This window comes from Phyllostomus discolor, chromosome 2 (assembly GCF_004126475.2).
Source record: "Phyllostomus discolor isolate MPI-MPIP mPhyDis1 chromosome 2, mPhyDis1.pri.v3, whole genome shotgun sequence".
NCBI classification, from domain to species: domain Eukaryota; kingdom Metazoa; phylum Chordata; class Mammalia; order Chiroptera; family Phyllostomidae; genus Phyllostomus; species Phyllostomus discolor.
The window spans coordinates 2,818,245-2,839,586 of NC_040904.2; the positions used below are offsets into that span (position 1 = coordinate 2,818,245).

General features: G+C 61.3%; 1 protein-coding gene across 1 annotated transcript; it reads right to left on the minus strand.

Annotated features, from left to right (window-relative positions):
- Positions 1-14,468: 14,468 nt before the first annotated feature.
- Positions 14,469-14,902, minus strand: KCNE1 (potassium voltage-gated channel subfamily E regulatory subunit 1). Its single transcript, XM_028503975.2, has one exon. It carries the CDS (start codon positions 14,897-14,899, stop codon positions 14,498-14,500), a length of 402 nt encoding a protein of 133 aa, XP_028359776.1. The 5' UTR covers positions 14,900-14,902; the 3' UTR covers positions 14,469-14,497.
- Between the last annotated feature and the right edge of the window lie 6,440 nt (positions 14,903-21,342).

Below are 21,342 nucleotides of genomic sequence, written 5' to 3' on the forward strand. Positions count from 1 at the left end.
GTCCCTGTAACAGCTGCGAGGCAGAAGCTGCCGGAATGCCCACCCACCGACCAATGGAGAAACTGAATGCAGGGTGTTCCTACAACGGGACATTATTTGGCAATAAAAAATGACACCTGTTGCAAGTTAGATACACCTTGGAAACACTGTGCCGAGTGAAAGAAGCCAGTTACAAAGGCCAACAGGTCGTGTGCTTCCATGTGTGTGAGATGCCAGAGATTGACGAGTCTGTACGGATGGAGGGGGTCCTGCTGTGGCCCGGGGCTGGGGGGAGTTTGGGGTGCAGGCAGGGGGGCGTGAACTGCCCCTGGTGCTGGTGGCGCGGCTCTGGGGACGCGCTCAAGCCTCTGGACCGCACACTCTGGGCGGGGCGGGGGGGGTGGTGTGTTTGGCGTGGGGGTGACATTTGGACAACGTCGTGTCGGTCTGCGGCGGGCACTGCAGCGGTGGGGGAGAATGAGGAAGTCATCTGTGTGCTGGTGCGAAAGGTCTCCTCTCCGGGATGTGCTGTTGACCCAGCCAGCAAGGAGGAAAGTGTGTGACATCCACGGAGACAGGCACGGGGAGAACCGTACGGCCCTGACCTCGCTCGGTAGGCACTGAAGGCCGCTTTAGGGACGCCAGGCTGAGGAAGGGCGGGCCCGCGGTGGGGAGCCCTGGGCAGGAGGCGGGTGGCCGGGAGGCAGAATTCTCACTGTGTGTTCTTCATGCCCTAAAGGATTCGAACTCGGCGCTGTGTGTCCTGTTCAGCAGTCGGCCCAGCCAAGTCCTCTGCAGGCCCCTGCCCTGCGGTGGCCAGACCACAGCTCCGCCCCTGCTGCCCCAGGATGGGGGTCCCTACACGGACCCCTGAGCCATGCGCAGCGCCTGGCAGGGAGTCGGGGTCCCAGCCGTGCCCTCTAGTGCGACCCTGGGCAAGTCCCCGCCCTCTGGGAACTGCAGCTTCCTCCCCTGCAGGGTGGGGGGCCGGGATCCCACACCCCCGGGTCCCAGGAAGGCAGGAGGAAGTGGGTGGGGCGAGGGGGGGTGCTCCTGTGGAGGTGTCTGATTGTGAGCGCTGCCCACGCAGGCGCCGTGGGGCAGGGAGGGGCCTGCCAGCTGGAGTCTCAAGGCAGAGGCTGTAGACGGAGCCACCTGGGAAGGCCCGGGCCTTGGCCTTCAGCCCGGCGGGGAGACAGCAGGAAAGGCGGCCGGTGGTCTCGTGGCGCTGCAGCCAGGGGCGCGGAGGTGGGGGGTCAGCTCTGGGTCAGGAGCTCTTCTCTGCGGGGTCTCTGCCTCCGGGTCCCTGCCAGGCAGGAGGACGGTTCGCTTCAGGGCAGGGGCAGGCTCTCAGGCTCAGTGAAGGGAAATGCCACTGTCACACCAGCTGGGGGGGGGGGGGGGGGGGAAACAGAGCTGGGATGCCCCGCACCAAAGGTGTTCTCCCTCCGCCACCTGGGTGTCACCAGCATGCCTGACCCAGGGTCCATGAGTCCTTGGGATCCCTTGCCCTCCAGGTCACCACTGCTCTGGGGTATCCGTGACCTTGAACTCTCCTTGTTGGCTCAAAGCAAACTGCGATGTTCAAAGTCAAGGTAAAGGACAGGGGACTGCAGGGGCCCTGAAGGGACTCTGGGGGCCGCTCGTGTTCTGCCTTATGGTCCGTCCATTGTGGGGCCCATCCCGGAACCCAACGCGCGCCCGCGGTGTTTCCGTGGCTGCCTGCGTCCCGCACACCTCGCCGGGCTGTGATGCGCAGTAGGGGGGCGGGGTGGGGGGCAGCTTGAGGTTCCCATAGAGAACTACAACGCTCTTTCTAACAGGGGCTTTCTCCTCTGTTGTAGCCGTGGCCACGTGGTGCCATCGAATGAAAAGCGCGCCCTCACTGGGACGGGGGGAGGGGGGTGGCCAAGCCCAGGGTCACAGGGCCCGGCAGCCGCTGCCTCCGCGGGCAGCGTGCTCCGCACTGTTTGCCGTTCCCGGACGCTTACATAACAGTGGCAAGGCACAGCTCGTACCGCCGCGAGGGTCACGAATTTCCTTCCTCCTGGTGCGCGCGTCTCCTTAGGCCTCCGGTTCGGTCTAGACAAATACTGGCCCGAGTGCTGCCACGCAAAGCCGCCCCGGTAAATATTTGTCCCAGAGGCAGTTCTGGGAGCGAGCCCCTCCCCCTCCCCTCCCCCTCCCAGCTCCTCTGACTTCAGAGACTCACCCCGCCCAGAGGGGCATGACGTTTGTTTCTCTTTTTAAACTTTGGGTCCCCTGAAAAGCCAGGGAGCTTTGAAGATGTCTGAATTGCCAGCGAGGGTAGCAAGGATGTGGGTGTAGCTGTCCAAAAAAAAGGGGGGCGGGGGACAGAGAAACAAGTGGTTTTGAGTGTACATGTGTCAGAGCTGGCATTTTAAAAAAATGTCAGTGAATAAGCGTGCGTGTCCACGGTCAGCTTCTTCCTAAGGAGTGCTTTCTGGGTGGGGGGCGGGGCAGACCTCGCTGCCGGCGTGGCCCCTGCGCGGCGGAAGGACACTGAGAGTGTCAGGCCGGAAGCCACAGGGCAGCGGCCCAGACCAAGGGCTCTCGCTGCGGCGGCGTCCTGCTCCAACACCGGATCCTGAACGGGTCTGCCTCTGGGAGGGGGGGGATGGGGGGGCAGCCTTCCAGAGGACGTTTAAAAGGTGTTCAGTGCATTTTGAAGATCTTTAATTTAAAGGTCATCCTTGCCTTCCCTTTTTAATCTTACTGTTGTGTTTTCCAGCTTTCAGGGACCTCGAACCTCTGCAGGGAGGCCTGTCTGCAGGGAGGAGCGGAGAGAGGCTTCTGGAACTGGGGGGCCGGAAGAAGACGAGAGCCCATGGATGGGGAGACATTTAGAAAGGAGAATGCACAGTGCTCGATGAGTCCGTGCAGCAGGTTGGGGGACATGTGCTCTGGAGCGAACTGTGTCCCTCTAAAATCCTATGTGGAAGCCCCAAGCCCCCGTGTGGCAGCGTTTGGAGGCGGAGCCTCCTGGGGAGGAGATCAGGTTTAGATGAGGTCACAAGGTGGGGCCTCACAAAGGGATTAGTGCAGCAAAGTCAAAAGGAGAAACGGGCCTTCTTCCCCGGCAGCTGCAAAGGAGCGCAGCCAGGGTGCACAGCACCGGTGTTCCCCCAACACAGAACCCGGCAGACCACCTGGGTGGGCCAGGTGGCTGCTGCACCCCGAGGACCGTGACCCTAACTTCCCCAAAGGCTGAGTGGACCGGGGGTCTTACTCAGTCCTGGTGGCCCCACAGACCTGTTTTAACTGGCACCTGTCTCCTCCAAGGAATACACCTCCGTGGGCCCTCCTGGGCGTCCCCCCTCTCTTCCGGGGACAAGGTAAAGAGATCTGTTAGATTTCTTATTTAAACAAAGACTTTGAGAGCCTCGCCCCTTTCCCATTCACACGGGCAAGTTGAGTCTAAAATTCAAATGGAAAAGTCAACACATGAGAGCAGCCGAGACAATTCCAGGGGAGGGAAATCATGAGATATTCCTGCAAGATGTTAAAATGCAAGGCAAAGTCTCAGAAACCAAAGGCACTTAGTCCGAGCACATAAACAGGCAGACAGAGAGACAGAACAGAAGCAGACTAGAAACACTCAGGAAAACAGTGTGAAGGAGAAGGGGCATTTCAGGTCAGCGGACGGAAGGTGGGCCATTTCACAAATGTGCGGGAAAACTGCGCAGACCTCCGGGCGGGAGTGAGCGCAGGCCTCCGGCTTGATGCTCAAAGCAAAAATAAATTCCAGATGGAGCTAAGTTATACTCTTTAAAATAAAGTTAGGAAGGAGCTAGGACAAACATGGGAGATTTATTTTTATCCCCCAAGATTGTGCCCGTCTTTCCAGGCACGCCACAGACATCAGGAATCCCAAAAGACAAGACTGAAGCATTAAAAATGTCTTGGCAGCAAAACCAAAAGGCTTTTATCAGACTCAAGAAATAAATAAGTGATAAATTGGGGGAAATCACTCACAACACATGTGATCAAGCGGCAGATTCCTTAGTACGGCAAAGGCTTTCAACATTGAGCAGCGGGTCAGCGTCCCAACAGAAAGAGGGCCAGAACACAGGAAAACCGGTCACGGCGAAGGAAGCGTGAGTGCTTTTAAAGCAGACCAAGCCGTGCTCATTCTCATGCATCCTGATGGACATGCAAATAAAAACGATGCGGAGAACTCCTTCAGGGCTTGCTGAGGGGTCCAGGTCACCTGTGACGAAATGGGCTCAGGGAGCAGTGGGAATGGTCTCAGGCACACAGGGGCAGCGGCCAGCGTCACCATCTCGGAGAACAGACACGCTGAAATTTTACAGCATGCGTATCTCCCGGCCGCTCAGTCCTCCAGGAACTCGGGGGACTTAGGTGCGTGACAGCTGTCTCCAGGACATACGCACAGGTCTTGTCTCTGCCCCATTGTAACAGCAAAAGGTGGGAAGCCATCTATAAATGTCCATCGAGACAGCCGGTTCGAGGTCGCAGGGAAATCCATACCACAGGACACTATTCACGCATGAGAAGCAGTGAGGGGGTTGTCTGCGGGCCCGTGAGGAGTGGTCATCTGTGTGTCACCAAGGAGCAGGCTCGAAGCGGACCTCTGCACGCTGTACACCCTTCTCCGGGAAGAGCTGGGCACCCTTGTCCAGGCTGCCTCAGAGGGGAGACCCAGGAACCCTTTCATGGCTCTGAGCAGCACCCCTTTAAAGGATTTGTGTATTTTCTTTACATGTGTCTCTTATCCATTGAAAGGCAAATCTAAGTTTTTGAGTGTGCAGGGAACATTAGTAACTGACACTTGGCGGGGAAATCAGCCGTTTCTAGGCCAGTATGTTTGACATTCTGGCTTTCGGACATCTGAAATCCAGTTCCCCAGACTTCAACTCTGCCCTTGGTTTGCAACTTCTAGGAATGTTGCCCTTTGTTAGAGAAATAGCTACCTGAGGAATGAGATGAAAGACTGCACCTGCGGTTGCCCAGACTCTTAACCAAAAAAAAAAAAAAAGCCCTTTGAAATTCAGGCATTCCTGCTGCCTTCCATTGAGTGGCCTGATGCCGACACAGCCCACCTGGTCTCTCCCAGAGCGCGCTCCATGCGCCACCTGGAGGCAGACACTCTGTGGCACCCGTGGATGCTCTGCCCCCTGGCGGTGAGAGGTCGCTATAACAACCAGGCCACCGCCGCGGAGCTGCGGAGTGGGGGGGCGGTCCAGCCTCAGGGCGCCCAATAGAGGGCGCTGGTGCGACAGCCCGGTTTGTGCAACGGAGCTGCGCGTGCTTTCTAGCGCAGCAGTGGTGTGCGGATTTTACACTCACACACTCACACAAAAGCACTAGAAAAACTGTAAAGTGCATAGTTATGGGCCTAGTGAGAGTGACTGATATTTTAAATTCCAAATTCTGATGTTTTGTATTTAACTGACAGAACTCCTGCCCAGGACTCCTGGGCATGTTAATCAGCTGCTGCCTCCGCCTGACTCCGGAGGGCGCCCAGGTGCCTCTCCTCGGGGTCTTCGGTGCCACATGCTCCAGGATGTCTGGCCAAGTGTGGCCACGTGTGCAAACACTTAGGATGGTCCCAGAGCACAGGGGGCAAACACAAGGCCCGCGGGCCACATCCCACCCTCCACCTTGTTTTATCCCGCCCTGCACCTTGCTTCCAGCTGGGGGCAGTGCTGAGCTCTTGCTTAACTGGAGTAGTTACATTTACATAGCTCTAAAGTTACCTTCATTCAGCCCTTTGAAGGCAACCGCGAGGCTGCTATGGCCCCCGGTGAGAACGAGTGTGACGCCCCTGCCCGGGGTCAGGGGTCAGGGGTCAGCTCACTTAATTTTCTTTTCCTGTAACGGGCCAGATGGCTGACACTGTTGGATCTGTGATTCATACGACCTCTGTCCCAAGACTGCAACTCTCGAATGCCATGCTAGACCGTTTGTAAATAAACGTGTGATCGTGCCAATAAAACTTTCTTTACAAAAACAGGTGGGAGGCTGGATGTGGCCTGTGCGCCATAGCTGGCCAAACGCGTTGGGAATATGTGTCCCTGTCTCTAAACTCCAGGGACGCCGCGCCTTGCCGGCAGCGTGATGATGGTCTGTGGTGTGCCGCCCCACGGAGCTCTGTGTGCCGCCCGGCAGGGAGACGAGCGCGGCCGATGGCTGCCGTTTGCTCAGTTAGCACGTCCGGTGAGAGCCTGGTCCTGACTCAGTGTGTTCGGACCTCCGGGGCCCCGAGAACACGTCTGACCTCGGGGAGCTCGGGGGAGGGGCCCCGAGAACCCGTCCGACCTCGGGGAGCTCTGGGGAAGAGCGCCCCCGTGCTGTGGAAGGCCCCAGAGTCTCTGACCCGAGAGAGATCGGCCCAAAAAACGCAGCCCTTCCCCCAGGGCTCTCATCCTCGCCGGCTGCGTCAGAGGGCGCACCCAGGCCCTCCACGCCTGCGCAGCGTCTCCCGAAGACCTGGAGGGCGCAGAGCCCAGAGAAGGTGCACCGGTTCCTCGGTCCTCCGCGGCCCCGAGCGGGCCTCCCCTCCTTCTCTCGGACTTGGGGGGCGGTGGTGCTTTCTGTCTCCTTTCCTCCTTTTTTGTAAAATGTTTTATTTATTTTATTTTTAGAGAGAGGGGAAGGGAAGGAGACAGAGAAGGAGAAGAACATCAAGGTGTGGTTGCCCCGTGTGTCCCCTACTGGGGAACCTGGCCCACAACGCAGGTGTGTGCCCTGACTGGGAATTGAACCAGCGACCCTTTGGTTCGCAGGCCGGCGTTCAGTTCACTGAGCCACACCAGCCAGGGCCTCGTTTTTCTCTTTTACTGCAGGGTCAGCCCTTGCGTGCATACCCTCCACCTCTCCCCGGGTTCCTGTGTTCCTGCGTTCCTGCTGGGGAGGGGGTTGGGCCTGCCTGTGCCAGCCTCCGGCCCGCAGCGACCGCCGGCTGTGACTGCAGACGAGAACAAATGCACAGGCGACAGCAGTCCTGTGGGGAAAAGGGGACGGCACGGCCACTCTCTCAAGGGGAGAGAGCGCCCAGCCCTCGCCTGGACAGGCTTTTATTGTTTTTCTTGGGCCTTAAATCAGAGAAGGATTTATTACCCACTACACAGCATGCTGTTGTCCCCATTTTAGGGACAATCAAGGAAGCGAAAATAACACACGCAGAAGGGAAGGGCGGCGAGCTGATGAGCTCTGTCCTTGGGAAAGTTCACACGGGCTCTGGGAACTACCTGGAAGAGAGACAATGCACACCTCCTGTTTCAGACCGGGGTGGGGAGTTTCAGCAAGAGCAAGCCGTAACGGTCTGTGTGCATTTTCTGGGCCTGATTCCCACGGGGAAACTCAGTTTGAGGGTCTGGCTCCTGCCCACCACCTCGCTTCTGCAGGTTTTCCATGCAGAGCTGAGTCACACTGGCCAGATCAAAACAAGCCGATTCCCTACACCTGCCCACTCTTGGGGACTTGCTTAAAATAGCTGATGCTGGCCCAGGCTGGCGTAGCTCAGTGGATTGAGTGCAGGCTGCGAACCAAAGTGTCGCAGGTTCGATTCCCAGTCAGGGCACATGCCTTGGTTGCAGGCCACGGCCCCCAGCAACCACACATTGATGTTTCTCTCTCTCTTTCTCCCTCCCTTCCCTCCCTAAAAATAAATAAATAAAATCTTAAAAAAGATAGCTGATGCTGTGGGGGTTTCTTTAGGCATATTCGCCACAAGTATCACAAGGCGGCCCGTGAGAGCAAAGCAGCAGGAGGCTCCCAGTGCGACCCCCGCACAAGGGCCGTGGGAGGGCTGCCCTGGGCTCCCTCGCTTTCGGCTTAAAGGGACAACCTCGCCTCCGATGTCCGGCCCCGGGCAGCCTACGCGAGGACTTACCATTGTTTTATTTTCCATGTGATGTAGTCAGTATGCACCAGTACATTCGTTACGTTTAGCTTGGGTGTTCGATACAGTGATTCAGCACTGTTATCCCTTACAGTGTGGTCGCCCCACTAATCCTAGGCATCGTCTGTCGCCTTGCAAACTTACTGCGATGTGATGGACCCCACTCCCCTCGCCTCTGTCAGCCGGCCACCCTCCCTGTCCCCTCTGGCAACCGTCTCTCTGACCTGTGTTTCTATGAGTCTGTTTTTGTTTCATTCACTCATTTTATTTTATTTTTTTTAGATTCCACACACAAGTGGAACCATACGGTACTTGTCTCTCTCTGACTTATCTCACTGAGCACATTCCCCTCCAGGTCCATCCACGTTGTTGCAAGTGGCGAGAGCCCATGCTCTCGTGTGGACGACGTTCCACTGTGTGTGTGCATTGCATTTCCTTCCTCCAGCCCTGCGCCCGCGGGCACCCAGGCCGTTCCGCAGCCCTGCTCTCGGAAATAATGCTGTAGGGGTGCATGTATCTTTTTGAAGCAGTGTTTTCATTGTCTTTGGATAAATACCCAAATGATCTGCCAAACCGTGTGGTTGGTTACAGCGAAGCCGGCTCCACACAAGTGACAAGGAACCTTTCTTTCCGTCCCGCTGGCGGGCGGCTCCCTACGCGAGCGTCTCCGGGTGGCTCAGCCCCGTTCCCTGCACCACGTCTTCGGTTCTCCCGCGCCCGTTGGACCAACCCTTTGCGTGGGCATCTCTGCCAGCACGCACGGGGTGAGGCTGCTGTCTTCCTCACGCCCGAAGGATCGGCTGTCATGATAGAGCCTGTTTGCTGAGGGAGCGGGAACCTCTCCCGGCAGAACTCACAGTCGGTTTGTAGCAGCACCTTCCATTGGGGGTGAGATCAGGGGATGTGACCCTGTGTCGAGGGCTTGTTCTGTGTCTGCGTTGTCCTGAGCTCTTGGCCCAAAATCCCCATGCTGGGCTGAATGCCGCCCAGAACCTCCAAGTGTGGCCTTACCTGGAGATGGATCCGTGGCGGGTGGAATTACGTAGGGGTCTACGAATGAGACTGCCCTGGGGTGGGGGCGGGGCTAGATCTGATGACTGGTGTTCTCATAAGAAGAGGAAAAGACCCAGCCAGGGGCAAGGCCATGTGGGGGCTGACACAGACCCTGGAGGGGTGCAGCCACAGCCCACGGACACCTGGGGCCCCCAGAAACGGGAAGAGGCAGGAAGGACCCTCCCCGGAAGCCCCAGAGAGAGCAGGGCCCTGCTGACACCTGGACGTTGGACTATGGCCTCTAGAACCCTCCGAGGGAATACATCTGGGCTGTTTGGAGCCGCCGGGGTCATGGTGAATGGTTATGGCGGCCACAGGAGCTCACCGAAGCCTCGCCCAGAAGCTGGGTTTATAGGGCCGCCTGGAACCCTGGGTTCTTCTCGTGGGGGACCTGGGTGTGCCCAGAGCAGGCACGCTCCCCAGTCTCCTTGCAACCTTCAGGCTTGTCCTGGACGTGCCCAGCCCGGCCCGCCCCCTGCCCTGCGTCTTGAACCTGAGACAGGAGCCCATCTCTGGGGGTCGTCAGTGTGAGAGATGGAGGGGCGGGTGCACAGGCTGGGTGGTGGGGGGACGCGGACCCAGCTCCCATTCACAGTGGGTGGGCCCTGGACCAGCAGCAACTCCCCCACTGCCCTCCGGTGACGGGGTCTGCGGGGGGCGCCCAGCGTCTTCTTACCCAAACCCAGTGAGCCTCTTGGGGACTCAGGTTAGATTTCTCATCTTGCAGGAGGTGAGAGCCCCCGCTGCCTTGCTCTCTCCCCGCCACGGCTCTGCAAGGTTGCTGGCGGGCATGCAGTGACTCCAGGGTCCCCGGATGTGTCCCTCTGTGCCCACTCCTGGGAGGCCCCGGGGTAACTGTGCTTGATGATGCGCCTGTCCGGGCCGGGCCACCGAGAATGCTTGCGCTCAGGGGCGGGGGTGCAAGGGGCAGGGGTGCAAGGGGCAGGCAGGATGAGGGTCCAAGGTGGTTATGTTACAGAGCACAACAAGGGGGGCCTGGGACGATATACTATTGCTGAAAGAAACCCCCAGGTCCGTTATGTCCACCGCCAGAGGAAAAACATCTCTCAATGCCAGAGATTGGTGAAAAGGAAAGGAAATGTTTATTTAATGCTGTACAGACTTAAAGTAGGGACCTAATGTCTTCATCAAAATCCCAAAGTCCCTTAAAACACCCACAAAAACACACAGTCCTTCCTCCCCCCTTTGCCCAGTCTGGGGTACCGTATCTCAGGGAAAGAAATAGAAGTCCGTGGCTCAGGCAGCCCCCAGTTCTTCTCAGTAATCCGTCTCAGCTGGTAGGCCTCCCTGGGTTCCCAGCACCCTCAGCTGTGTCGCCGGGATCTCTGCTAAAGCCAGGTGGTGGTTCCCCCTTCTAAAGCTAAGGGGGTCCCCACTCTGGCAAAGGCACTCGGTCCTCTCCCCCCCAGGGCCACGGGAGTCCCCACTCAGCCAAAACCGCGTGCTTCTCCCCACAAAGCTGCGGGGAAGGGGGTCCTCACTCTGCCAAAGCCGAGTGGCGATTCTCTCTCTCAGGGCTGCGGGAATCCTCACTCTGCTAAAGACGCATGGTTCTCCCCCTGCCCAGTGGCTGCCGCATTTTGGTTTTTAAATCCCCGCACCAGTCTTCCTCTGCAGCCCCATTTCCGGCTCCTCCTACAATCGGCCTCACCTGCCAGGACTCATATCCTTCCAGTTTTACTGGGCCGCCATCATGAGTCTGGGCAGGTGTGGCCCCCTGTCATGGAGCCAATCATCTCCGAGCTCCCACGCAGGCACTATAACTCGGGGGACCTGCCCCCAGTTACATCTTGGTGGGGAAGTTCCCTTCCATTCCCCTGGCCCAGAGCATGGCCACAGCTCTGTGTGCCACTTCCTCCAACCCACACCTGTGGAGGAAGGGGTGAAGACATCTTAAAATCTCCTGGACACCTTGAGTTCTGGATCCTATTTCAAATGCCCATTTGGGGTCCCCCCTCTTGGCTGCACCCTGTACAGCTAGGGGTCCCTGTGGTGCCCTTTGAGCAGGCCGGACAAAGGGAGCCCTCCTGCCGGCAGCAGGTCTGCTGGGGACTCATCAGCCGCGGGGACCTCATCCTCCCGGTGCTGGGCGCTGCGTGTTGGGCCATCCCGAGGGCTAGACCGGGACTGTGCCCTCCCCAGTGGGGGGTGTCCGGGCCTGCCACCATCGCCCGGGGGGAGTCCTTCCTCTGTGCCCAGCGCAGGTGCCGCAGGCCTGGGACTGAAGGGGGCGCCGGGCTGGCTGGGAGACGGGTTTCCAAGGGCAGGAGGGGACGGTGGTGTAGTTCCTGGAAACAGCAGAGGGGGGCCCAGCCCAGTGGGTGGGGGGGGGGGGGTCCAGCACCTTCCCCAGAATTCTGAGCCAGGGGAGGGCAGCCCTAGGCTCAGATGCAGCATCTCCCGGTGGGGCTGGGACCTGCGGGTCCCCTGGCCAGGACCACACTGGGGACAGGGCTGCCAGAACTCTGCTGCCGAGGCCGGGTAGCCCTTCAGACGCGGGTCCCCCCTCCGACTCTGCTTTCTGCCAGCTTGGGCCCGGGGCTGGGGTGGGGGGCTGGGCTGTCCCCCTGAAGCGCAGTGTGTACATCTGAGGTCTGGGAGCAGAGTCCAGCTCAAGGTCATATTTCGTCTGGCCCACACAATTTCTAGAAAATGAGTTAGTTGCCAACATTTAAAAATCAGGAGATTTCTTTTTTTATTTTTTAGAAAGCAGTTTCAATTTTTTAAAGATTTTTAAAAAGATTTTATTTATTTATTTTAGAGAGGGGAGGGAGGGAGAAAGAGAGAGAGAGAGAGAAACATCAATGTGCGGTTGCTGGGGGCTGTGGCCTGCAACCCAGGCATGTGCCCTGACTGGGAATCGAACCTGCAACACTTTGGTTCACAGCCTGAGCTCAATCCACTGAGCTACGCCAGCCAGGGCAAAAACCAGATTTCAAACAGACATACAGACCTGCAGTTTATTTTTTAAAATAACCCATAAGTCCATCCAGACAGTGCACATTTCCAGCTGGTGGGAAACACTCGGTTATGTTGGTGGAGGGTGGGGGTGGGGGGATGGGGAGGCTCCACAGCCTGCCCCCGGTTCTGCCTGGGCCTGGCTCCCGGGTTCCTGTCTTTGGGCACCCACGGGTCACCTCGGAGATTACCTGCCCCCTGGCAACCCGACACCCTCGTCCTGAGCCCCCATGACGGTCCCCTCAGAGCCCCCTGAGAACCCACAACCACTTTCTGAAGGGGCCATAGTGATGGTCAGAGAACACATACCACGGAGCACGATAAAAGGCTTTAATTTTTTAAACAGATCTTATTAACTCCTCAAAAGGCACGTCGCTGCCCCATCCACCGAACACGTGAAACATGGCACACGAAACAGTCGCTGAGATTCTGTCTGTCAGGAGCTCGGCCCGGCCTCTGGGCGTGGCCAACAGTCCCCATCCGTCAAACCAGATTTTAAAACACAGTGACGAGGATTTGGAAATTTGCAGCTTGTGAGGGGTTTGGGGGCCGTGGGGGGTGTGCCGAGCAGCTAGCTGGTCCCCCGAGGACGGGCAGGAGTCTCAGGGTGCAGGGTGGGGGGGGGACAGGAACCGGTTGTAAGGGGCCAGTTCTGTGCCTGGGACACCAAAGTCAGCGAGACGCTGTGACGCAGCCGCGGCCGCTCCGGGTCCCCCTCCGCCCGGGTTCCCCGCCTGCCCCTCCTTCACCACGGCGAGACGTGCCTGTGTGAAACAGGAGCCAGGTGTGCCTCTGGGGGGCCTGTGAACCCCCAAGATGGTGGGCAGCATGTTGCACATATGAGTATTTTTTGGGGGGATGTGGGAGGGTCATTAGCTTTCATTAGATTTTCAAAGGGCTCTGTGACCCCAAGAGCCACCCGTCTCAAGGACCCAGTCCCCCAGGCTCTGCCCCAGGGATGTCCCAGCCGAGGGCCTGCAGCTCGCCCAGCGGTGTCGCTGTCTGTACAGGCCTCCAGGCCTGGGGGTGGACGGGGATGGGTCGGTGCCCTTGAGGACAGCCACTGACACCAGGGGAGGCTGTGAATAGCCACGGTTGTTTGAAACGTCCCGCCCCCCACAGGCGAGCGTGCGGCTGTCCCAGGGCGCTCGTGCACCCACGGCAGCTGGAGGGGGGCGCTGCACCCATGGTGCACCTGCTCTGCGACTCTCTCGGGCCACACGAACGAGAACGGGGCTGATTCTGCGGCCGTGAGCCCCCTCCCGGTCCCATCCACCCCCACCCCGTCCCTTTCCCTCCCACCCCCGTCCGCCAGGGCGTCTTCTGTGTCATGTGGAGCCGGACGGCAGACAGGACAGCAGCCGTGGGGGTGGGAGGTGGAGGTGGGGGCCCTGAGTGACTTTCCCGTGGCTGCCGTGACCGGCTCTCGGACCAGAGGACTCAGTGTTGCACCGTCTGGGGGCCAGGAGGCTGAAGCCGAGGGTCACGGACGGTGCTTCCTCTGTCACCTGCAGGGGACACTCCTCCTCGCCTCTTCCGGCTTCGCTGCGGCTGTCACTGTGGTGTTTGTTCCTCGGCTTGTGCCTGCGTCACCCCAGTCTCTGCCTCTGTCGTCACATGCCCCCCCCCCACCACGTGTCCGCATCCGCACCTCCCCCTTCTTTGAAGGACATCCGTCATGTTTCATCAGAGCCGACCCCAGGGGCCTCCCCTCACCTGGATGGCATCTGCAAAGACCCTGTTTTCACTCAGGGTCACGTTGGCAGGTACCAGGCACGTGAACAAATATTTTGTGAGGACACAGTGCCACCACAATGGGCACAGAAGCTCAAAAGGCCCCGCCACCTCAGTGCTCCGTGGTGGCACATGCCCACCCCCACCCCCCTCCCCCAGGGCTCCAGGGGGCGGGGCCCCTTCCCTCCTGCCGTGATAACTGAGTACCTTCTGCCTGGTGTACGTTCTGAAGTGGGCCTTTTTTTTTTCCTCCTGCATCGCAGTCTTGTAAGATGGGTGTACTCGTTACAATACAGATTCTGCTTCTCTAACATAAACCAAAATAACCGTGGCTTAAGGGAGATTGGAGTTAGTTTCTTTTCCCTACGAAGCCTGAGCTGGCGGGCGTCCAGGAAGGCCGGGGGGCCTGCCTCACGGGGCTGCCGGGGGCCCCAGAGTCTGCGGTCTGTGCACACACTGTCCGTTTCCAGAGTGACAGCTGGCCCACCGCTCACCCCCGACCCAGCCACCGGGACACGGGAAAGGGAAAGAGAGGGCACGTCCTTTCCTTTCCAAGAATCACGCAGAAAGTGCTCTCATCACTCCCACTTCCGCTGGCCAAAGCGTCATCACACGGCCTGCTAGCTGCAAGGGAGTCTGGGAACTACAGCCCTCATTCTCCGAGGCCCCCCCCCCACCGTTCAGGGACAGTTCCTGGGCAACAGCTGACGGTCTAGGACGGAAGGAATGTGCTCTTAGAGAAACGGTGCTGCTAATACACCCCTCACCGATGCAACAGCAGAAAAGTGTGTCCTTGCAGTCAAGCGTGTGCGGGGGCAGAGGGTCAGGACGATCAGACGGGGCCCCGAGTCCGCCGGCCGGGGGTCAGGACGGGGGCTTCGCCTCGGGAAGGCCCGCCTCGGGCCGCTCCACGGCCAGCTGGTTCTCGATGACGTAGCAGGCCCGGCAGCTCTCCAGGACGCGGGCCTGGAAGTACGCCTTGTCCTTCTGCTGCCAGGCGTCGGACTCGATGTACACGTTGAAGGGGTCGTGCGAGTGCTCCAGCTTCTTGGAGCGGATGTAGCTGAGCATGATGCCCAGGGTGAAGAAGCCGAAGAAGCCGAGCACCATGAGCACGTAGAGCGCCTCCATGCCGCCGTGGGCGTCCCCGAGGGCCCGGCGGGCCGGGCCCGACACGTTGCCGCCCTGGTGGGCCGCCTCCCGCCACAGCGCGGTCAGGAAGGGCGTCGTCGCCGCCGTCACCGCCGTGGTGTTGGGCAGGGCCATCCTGCACACGGGGTGTCCACGGTGGGAGGGGGGCCTTCCGGGGCGAGCCGCCTGCAGGGGAAGCGCAGCCGGGAATCAGCATGTGCACCGCGCTCCACGCCCATGAACGCACGCCGTTTGTAGAATCCCAGGGGCGAGGGGGCTCAGGACACCCCCGGGCCACACCGGGCGCCGCCCTGGGTCTGCACAATGGCCTCACTCGATCGATCACCTGATACATTGATCGCCTCTCGTTCCCACTCACCAGCCCCACCGCCGACCCCCACAGGGGACCGCCAGAACCGCCCCTTTAACACACACCTTGTCGCACGCCTGCCTTTTTATTCCCCCACGAAGGACCCACCTGTGTCCCTCCCCCCCTCCTCTGTTGAAGCCCTCCCCCTCAAAGTGACCGCACCTCGGGGCGGGGTCCGAGGGAGGTCATTAAGGTCGCAGGAGGTCCCAAGGGCGGGGCCCTGACCCACTGGATGGTGGCTTCACGAGAAGAGGAGGACAGATGAGGACACCGGGAGGCGGCGGCCGTCTGACAAGCCGGGGCGGCAACCCCACCCTGCAGGAACCTTGGCCTTGGCCTGTCAGCCTCCGAGGCTGTGAGGAAACACATGTGCGTGGTGGCGTCCCCCGCCTGTGGCGTTTTGTGACGGTGGCCTGAGCTGGCGGACACGCTCTGTGTGAGGGGGATTGGGGCGCCGAGCCCCCCGGCATCCCTTGTCCCTCCTGCATTCCCGTCCTTCCCTGTCACAGGGGGCCCACGGCGGTGCCCACGGCTTCTCTGTGCCCATCCCCCGGAGCCGGACACTGCTGCGCCACCAACCCCCCACACGCAGGGTGGCCGACGGCCCCCTGGGGACCTGGGGAGGTTCCACATCTCGCACAGCCGGTGCTGGGCCAATGGTCAGACTGAGGTGCTGCGGGGCCCCCTGGGAGGTCGTGCCACCAGGAGCACCACACCCTGAGTGGACACCCCGCCCCACTCCCCCACATGGCGGCCTCGGAGGTGGTGCGGTGACGGCTCTCCTCCAGCTCCGTGCTAAGGGGCTGTGTCCCGGCTGGTGCTTGCTGCCCCTCTCTGCACGGCCCCCCCCCCGCCCCCCCCTGAATGCCCCACATGAGCTGCACAGAAGGTGATGGTTTCCCCGTCACTTTAATCTGGAGGTCACTGTCCCCGACTGCCCACGTAATACGCCTTGGAGCTGTGACATGGGCCCCTCTGAAACCCTCACCTGGGGGAGGGGCCCTGCAGGCACCGATGAGCTAAAGCAGTTTGTGTTCTTGTTTGTTTGTTTGGGAGAAGTCTGGTGTCTGCCCTCACTTCCCGCTGAGACACAGAGCCCCCTGGGCCAAGCCCAGGGGCGCGCACTCCAGACTCAGCCCAGAAGGGGGCGCTCAGGGCGAGTCCCACACTAACGGTCTGTGTTACTTCTCAGGGCCCCCCACACAGCTCAGTGAAACTCCCTGGGTGGCTGCTGCAACCACGGGGGAGGGGCGCTGGGGGGCACGGTTTCTGGCAGAAATGCCATAGGAGGAGAAACGCCCATGTGCCCTGCGCGTTGTGCGCATGTGGGGGGCTGGGGGGCGGGGGGCGGGGCTCAGGCTTCCGCAGGGCGGACGGGCTGGCACCGCGGCTGTGTCACGATCATGGATGTCAGCCTCCGAAACCCCCGGATTGGACCAGCGCTAATTCTTTGTGGAGCGGGCTTCCCCTTCAGAGGGTTACGGCACACGGTGCCAGGCGGAGACGCGGCCCCTGGCCCCGCCCTCTTCCTCCGCCATCCCCGGGGGGAATCCATTGCCCACCCTCCTCCCTCCCACGCGGGCCTCTCCCTGTTCGCCGCACCTGCTCCTCCGGGGTCCCCCACGTGGCCACCACCCCAGGTGCCCAGCGAGCACCAGTGTCCAGGGACCTTCCAAGGGCTCATTCACCTTCTGCCGTCCCCACCCGCCCCTCCTCGTGGACGGAGCCTGCTCCACACCTGGTGAGCTGTGTCACCACCCGCGTGCTGGGGCCAGCCACACCACAAAGCCAGTCCCGGCAGCCCCAGCCTGCCCGGGGCCTCCCGGCCGTTAGGGAGAAGGATACTGCTGTCAGCTTGGTGACCCCGGGCAGCCCTGGGAGGGGGCGCGGTTCCCTGTCCCGCTCGCTGTCCTCCCCCCGTCCTCCCCCCACGTCCTCCCCCCATCCTCCCCTCTGCCCTGCTCCCTCTCCTTCCCCCATCTTGCTCCCTGTCCCCACCCCCATCCTCCCTCCTGTCCTGCTTCCTGTCTTACCCCCCCGTCCTCCCCCCATCCTCCCCCTTGTCCCCACCCCTCATCCTTCCTCCCCCCATCCTCCCCCCTGTCCTGCTCCCTGTCCTGCCCCCTCTCCTCCCCTTGTTCTCCCCCCTGTCCTGCTCCCTGTCCCCACCCCCCATCCTTCTTCCCCCCATCCTCCCCCCTGTCCTGCTCTCTGTCTTACCCCCCTGACATGACTTTCCCAGACCCCACGCTCCCACCTGGCTCGCCGCCTCTGCGACCCTGAACTTGTCGCCGGGTCTCTGCACGTCTCCAGCCAGGGTGGGACTCCCCTGCATGGTGCCCAGCCACCCCTGGAAACTCAGCCGGACTCTCACCTCTTCCCCGAAGCTTCCTCCGGCGCCGCGGGGGCGGGCTAGCAGCACCCACACCACGCGCTGGGGGCCGCCGCGCTCCCCCTGCCGGCTTCAGCCCGGCCACTGCCTCCGTCCGCTGCCCACGGCCCCACGGCCCCCCTGGCACACGGCAGCACCGGGCTGTCTGCAAAGCCCTCACTGCCCCCTGGCGCTCCGGGCCGACGCTTCCTGGCAGGCTTCTCCAATTAGCAGATGCCTCGGCTGCTTCCAGCGCTACAGCGACGGCCCTTTTCCAAAGTGATGGCCGCCATCTCCCGGCTGGAACCACTCTCCCAGATCCATGAGGGGGGCAGGGAGGCAGGGGGCACTCAGACGTCAGAATCACACCTCCTCCCGGCCTTGGATCCAGGCCCCCGCATCCCCCCCCCTCCTGCCCCCACGACCCCAGTCTGCTTCCTCAGGCCAGCCCAGGCCTGTCTTTCCCCCTTCGGGAAGTGAGAAAGGCCACTGACCCTTGGGCTGCGGGTCACCCTCCAGGTCCCGGAGTGGCTGACCGAGTGTGTGGGGCACACAGCGTGCGTACTTGGTGTCCCGGGCGTGAGGGGTGTGGGTGTTTCCACCTCCTTAGGAAGCAGCCGCCCGGGGCTTTGGGGGGGTGGGGCTCGGGGTTCGGCTCTTCCGCAGCTGACCTCTGGGGCTCTGTTGTACCTCGTGGTGACACGGCTAACACGAGAGACACGCGTGTCCTGGGCCTTCCCCGACACTGACACCTCCGGGGCGTTCGAGCCCGTGCCCGGAGATCTGGGACCGGGGGTGGGGGGGTGAGCTGCGAGACTCTTCCACAAAACCAGCATCCGACCCCTCTCTGACCAGGAGCCGGGCAGGAATCGCTGGGTAACAAGTGCTTTCCTTAAAAGCTCAGACCTGGGGCGGCCGGGCTGCTGGAAATCACTCCGAATTTCCAGACCTGACGTCCAATATTTTCTGTTCAAATGACGGGAAACCACTCAGGAGCTCATCAACGCTGCCCAGAACAACACGGCCTGGAGCTGGTGATATCCTTTCCTCCCCAGACCCCCAGGGGCCGCGGTGGGCCGGCGTTCGCCCCCCGCCCCCGCTGGACCGGCCTTATCGCTTCCCCACCACGTGAGCGGGCTTCCAGCGGCTGCTGCCCAAGGTGCGCTGGGTCCCAGCCCACGTCAAGTTCAAAGCGACTCTGCAACTGCTGCGTGCTGCTCAGTCCCCCGGGGCCTGTCACTCCAGACCAGATGGGCTTTTCTGTGCCCAGAGGAAGCAACCAGAAACATCCACCCTGGATGCCCGCCAGGCCGCGGGCCTCCAGCCTTCCTCCGAGGCCGTGTGCTCAGGCTCTGGAGTCACTGCCCGAAAAGGCAGGCAGCCGGCCGGCTGCACCCCCGGGGTTTCCGACGGGGAAGGCCTGGGGCCGGAGAAGTCGGGCTCCTAACAAGCTCCCAGGTGCCGCTCCCACTGGGGACCCCCCTGGGTGACTTATTAGAACCACCTGGGAAGTTTTTAAAAAACGATGCTTGAATTTTACCTCCAAAGAGGGGATGTCCTCGGTCAGGGCTCCTATCTGGTGCCGGGACTTCTTTTTTAAACCTCACCTGAGGACGTGTTTATTGGCCAGGGTGGGGGGGGAGCACCAACATGAGAAATAACTATCGGTGGCCTCCCGTCCACACCGTGACCCCCGTCCACACCTCTACCTGAGGCTGAAACTGTAGCCTGGGTCGTGCCCCAGCCAGGGATGGGACCTGCGACCTTCCGGGTGCATGGGGCTTGGCGTGGCGGTCCAACCCACGGAGCCACCGGCCAGGGCCGGCTTTGGGACTTTTAAAAGCTCCCCAGGTGGCCCTGACGTGCAGCCAAGACCGAGACCACCGGGCTCTGACGCGAGGCCCGAAGAGGCTGACCCGTCAGCCTTCTGCGCGGCCAGGCACTGGGGAACTAGTGTTTACACGCAGAGACGTGGGGTTTCACAGCCTACTTTCCCACTCCCACCTGGCTGTCAGATGTTCTCCCCTGGGCTCCCGCGTCCCCGGTGTCACCCGAAGGGAACCTGCAGAGGGGGCCCCTTTGCTGCCGCCCCGCTGCCCCACCGCCCCCGCTCACGCCGGCGTCTGACCCCACGCAGGCCTGGCAGAGCTCCAGGCCGGGCCAGGAAGGTGCAGTGAGTGAGTCAGCGGCCTTTCCAGTAACAGCTCGAGGTGTTAGGGAAATGTCTGGCTCTTCCTGTACTTTGATTTACTGTGTCGCTTTGGCCAAAGGCCCTCTGCGTGCGCCAGGGCCCTCCGAGTGCCGGGTCGCGTGGTGCCGGGCCGAGTGGTGGTTGGTGCCGTGAGTCTCAGGGTGCGTTTGACCAAACCCACTCACGACACAGACCCCACTGGGGGTGGACGTCCTGGGCTCCAAGTTCACTTCCACGGTCACGACAAATCACCGCCCAGTGGCCGCCGTTTCCAACGTGGACTCACGTGAACCTGGACGGCAACCGACCTAACGGTGGGTCTCAGCTTACGGACACCTGGGCTCCGTGGGGGCGAGCGGACCCGCCCAAGGTCGTGTCTGTTACCAAAAAGGCGTCTAAAGCGTGAAGAGGTAGTACAGAAAAGGAGGTTTGGGTCTTGGCAGGGAGGAGACGGATTCTTAGGCTCCAGGGAACCGGGGAGCTGGCCAGTTCTATCGAGTAAAACTGCGTCCACCTGAAGGAGGACCGGCTTTGGAGGGAGAGTTGCCAGGGCAATCCTCCCCCGTGGGGGACACCCTCCTCCCCCGTGGGGGACACCCACAGCTTTCGCACGGTGCACAGCGACGCAGGGGCCAGGCGGCCGGGGCAGTGGAACCAGCGGGCCCTGCCTCCAAACACAGCCGGTTCGATGACGCTCGGACCGCGCTGACATCCTTGGAGCTCAGACCCAGAGCTGCCGCGACCACTCCGGACAAGGCCCTGGGTGCTGAGCTGGGCTGGCAGCTAGCCGCCCCCCACCCCCTGGGCTCCCTCCGTAAGGCCCCCCACCGACCGGATGGCACGCTGTCCCGGCACATACCAGCCCTCTGCGTCCCCCCCGCCCCCCCATGTTCCCTCCAGCTCCGTGTCTGTCAGCGCTGGCAGCAGCCTGTAAGCTCTCGGAGCTGGCTTCCCAGCATTACCAGCTTCCATGCTTTCCTAAGCATTGGCCGGGCGGGCCAGGCCCCTGCGGCTGACTCCAAGCTCTGCCCTGAGAGGGCCAGGCCCTGGGGACGGAGCAGGGGAGGGGGCAGGTCCGACTCAGAGCTCAGGGACCTGAGTGAAGCCTGCTCAGTCCCAGCTGAAGCACACGCACGCTCTCCCCGGGACCTCAGCTGCTTATCTAGGCGAACGTGCCGGTCATTCTTCACAGCATTCCTCGAGTGTTTTCTTGAAAGAGCACCGGGTCTGCAAACCAGCAGGAGGCCTGGCTGGCTTCAGGAAGCGGGCCCGGGGTGACACCATTACAGAGAAGCCTGATTTGGGAGACCGTGAGCTCACGGGGGCGAGAATTCCAGGAGCCAGCGTTCCTCAGGAGCGGCTGTCAACTGTTTGCATCATTGTTGCAACACTGTGTCCAAATTCTGGAGGCACGTTTGCCTCCTGGCAGGAGAGGAGCCAGCAGGGCCCCCGGACCCTTCCAGGCAGGCGGCCGGCTTCCCACGTGACCCGCCCCCCCCCCCCCCCCCCCCCCCGGAGGCAGGGAGTCACCACGGGGCCGGGTCTCAGGAATCTGGATGGAACCTGCACAGGCACCGCCTGTGACTGTCCCTGTGGATCTCGATGGGCTTCCTGCCACCTCCCTGCTGGGCCTGGGCTGTGGCTCT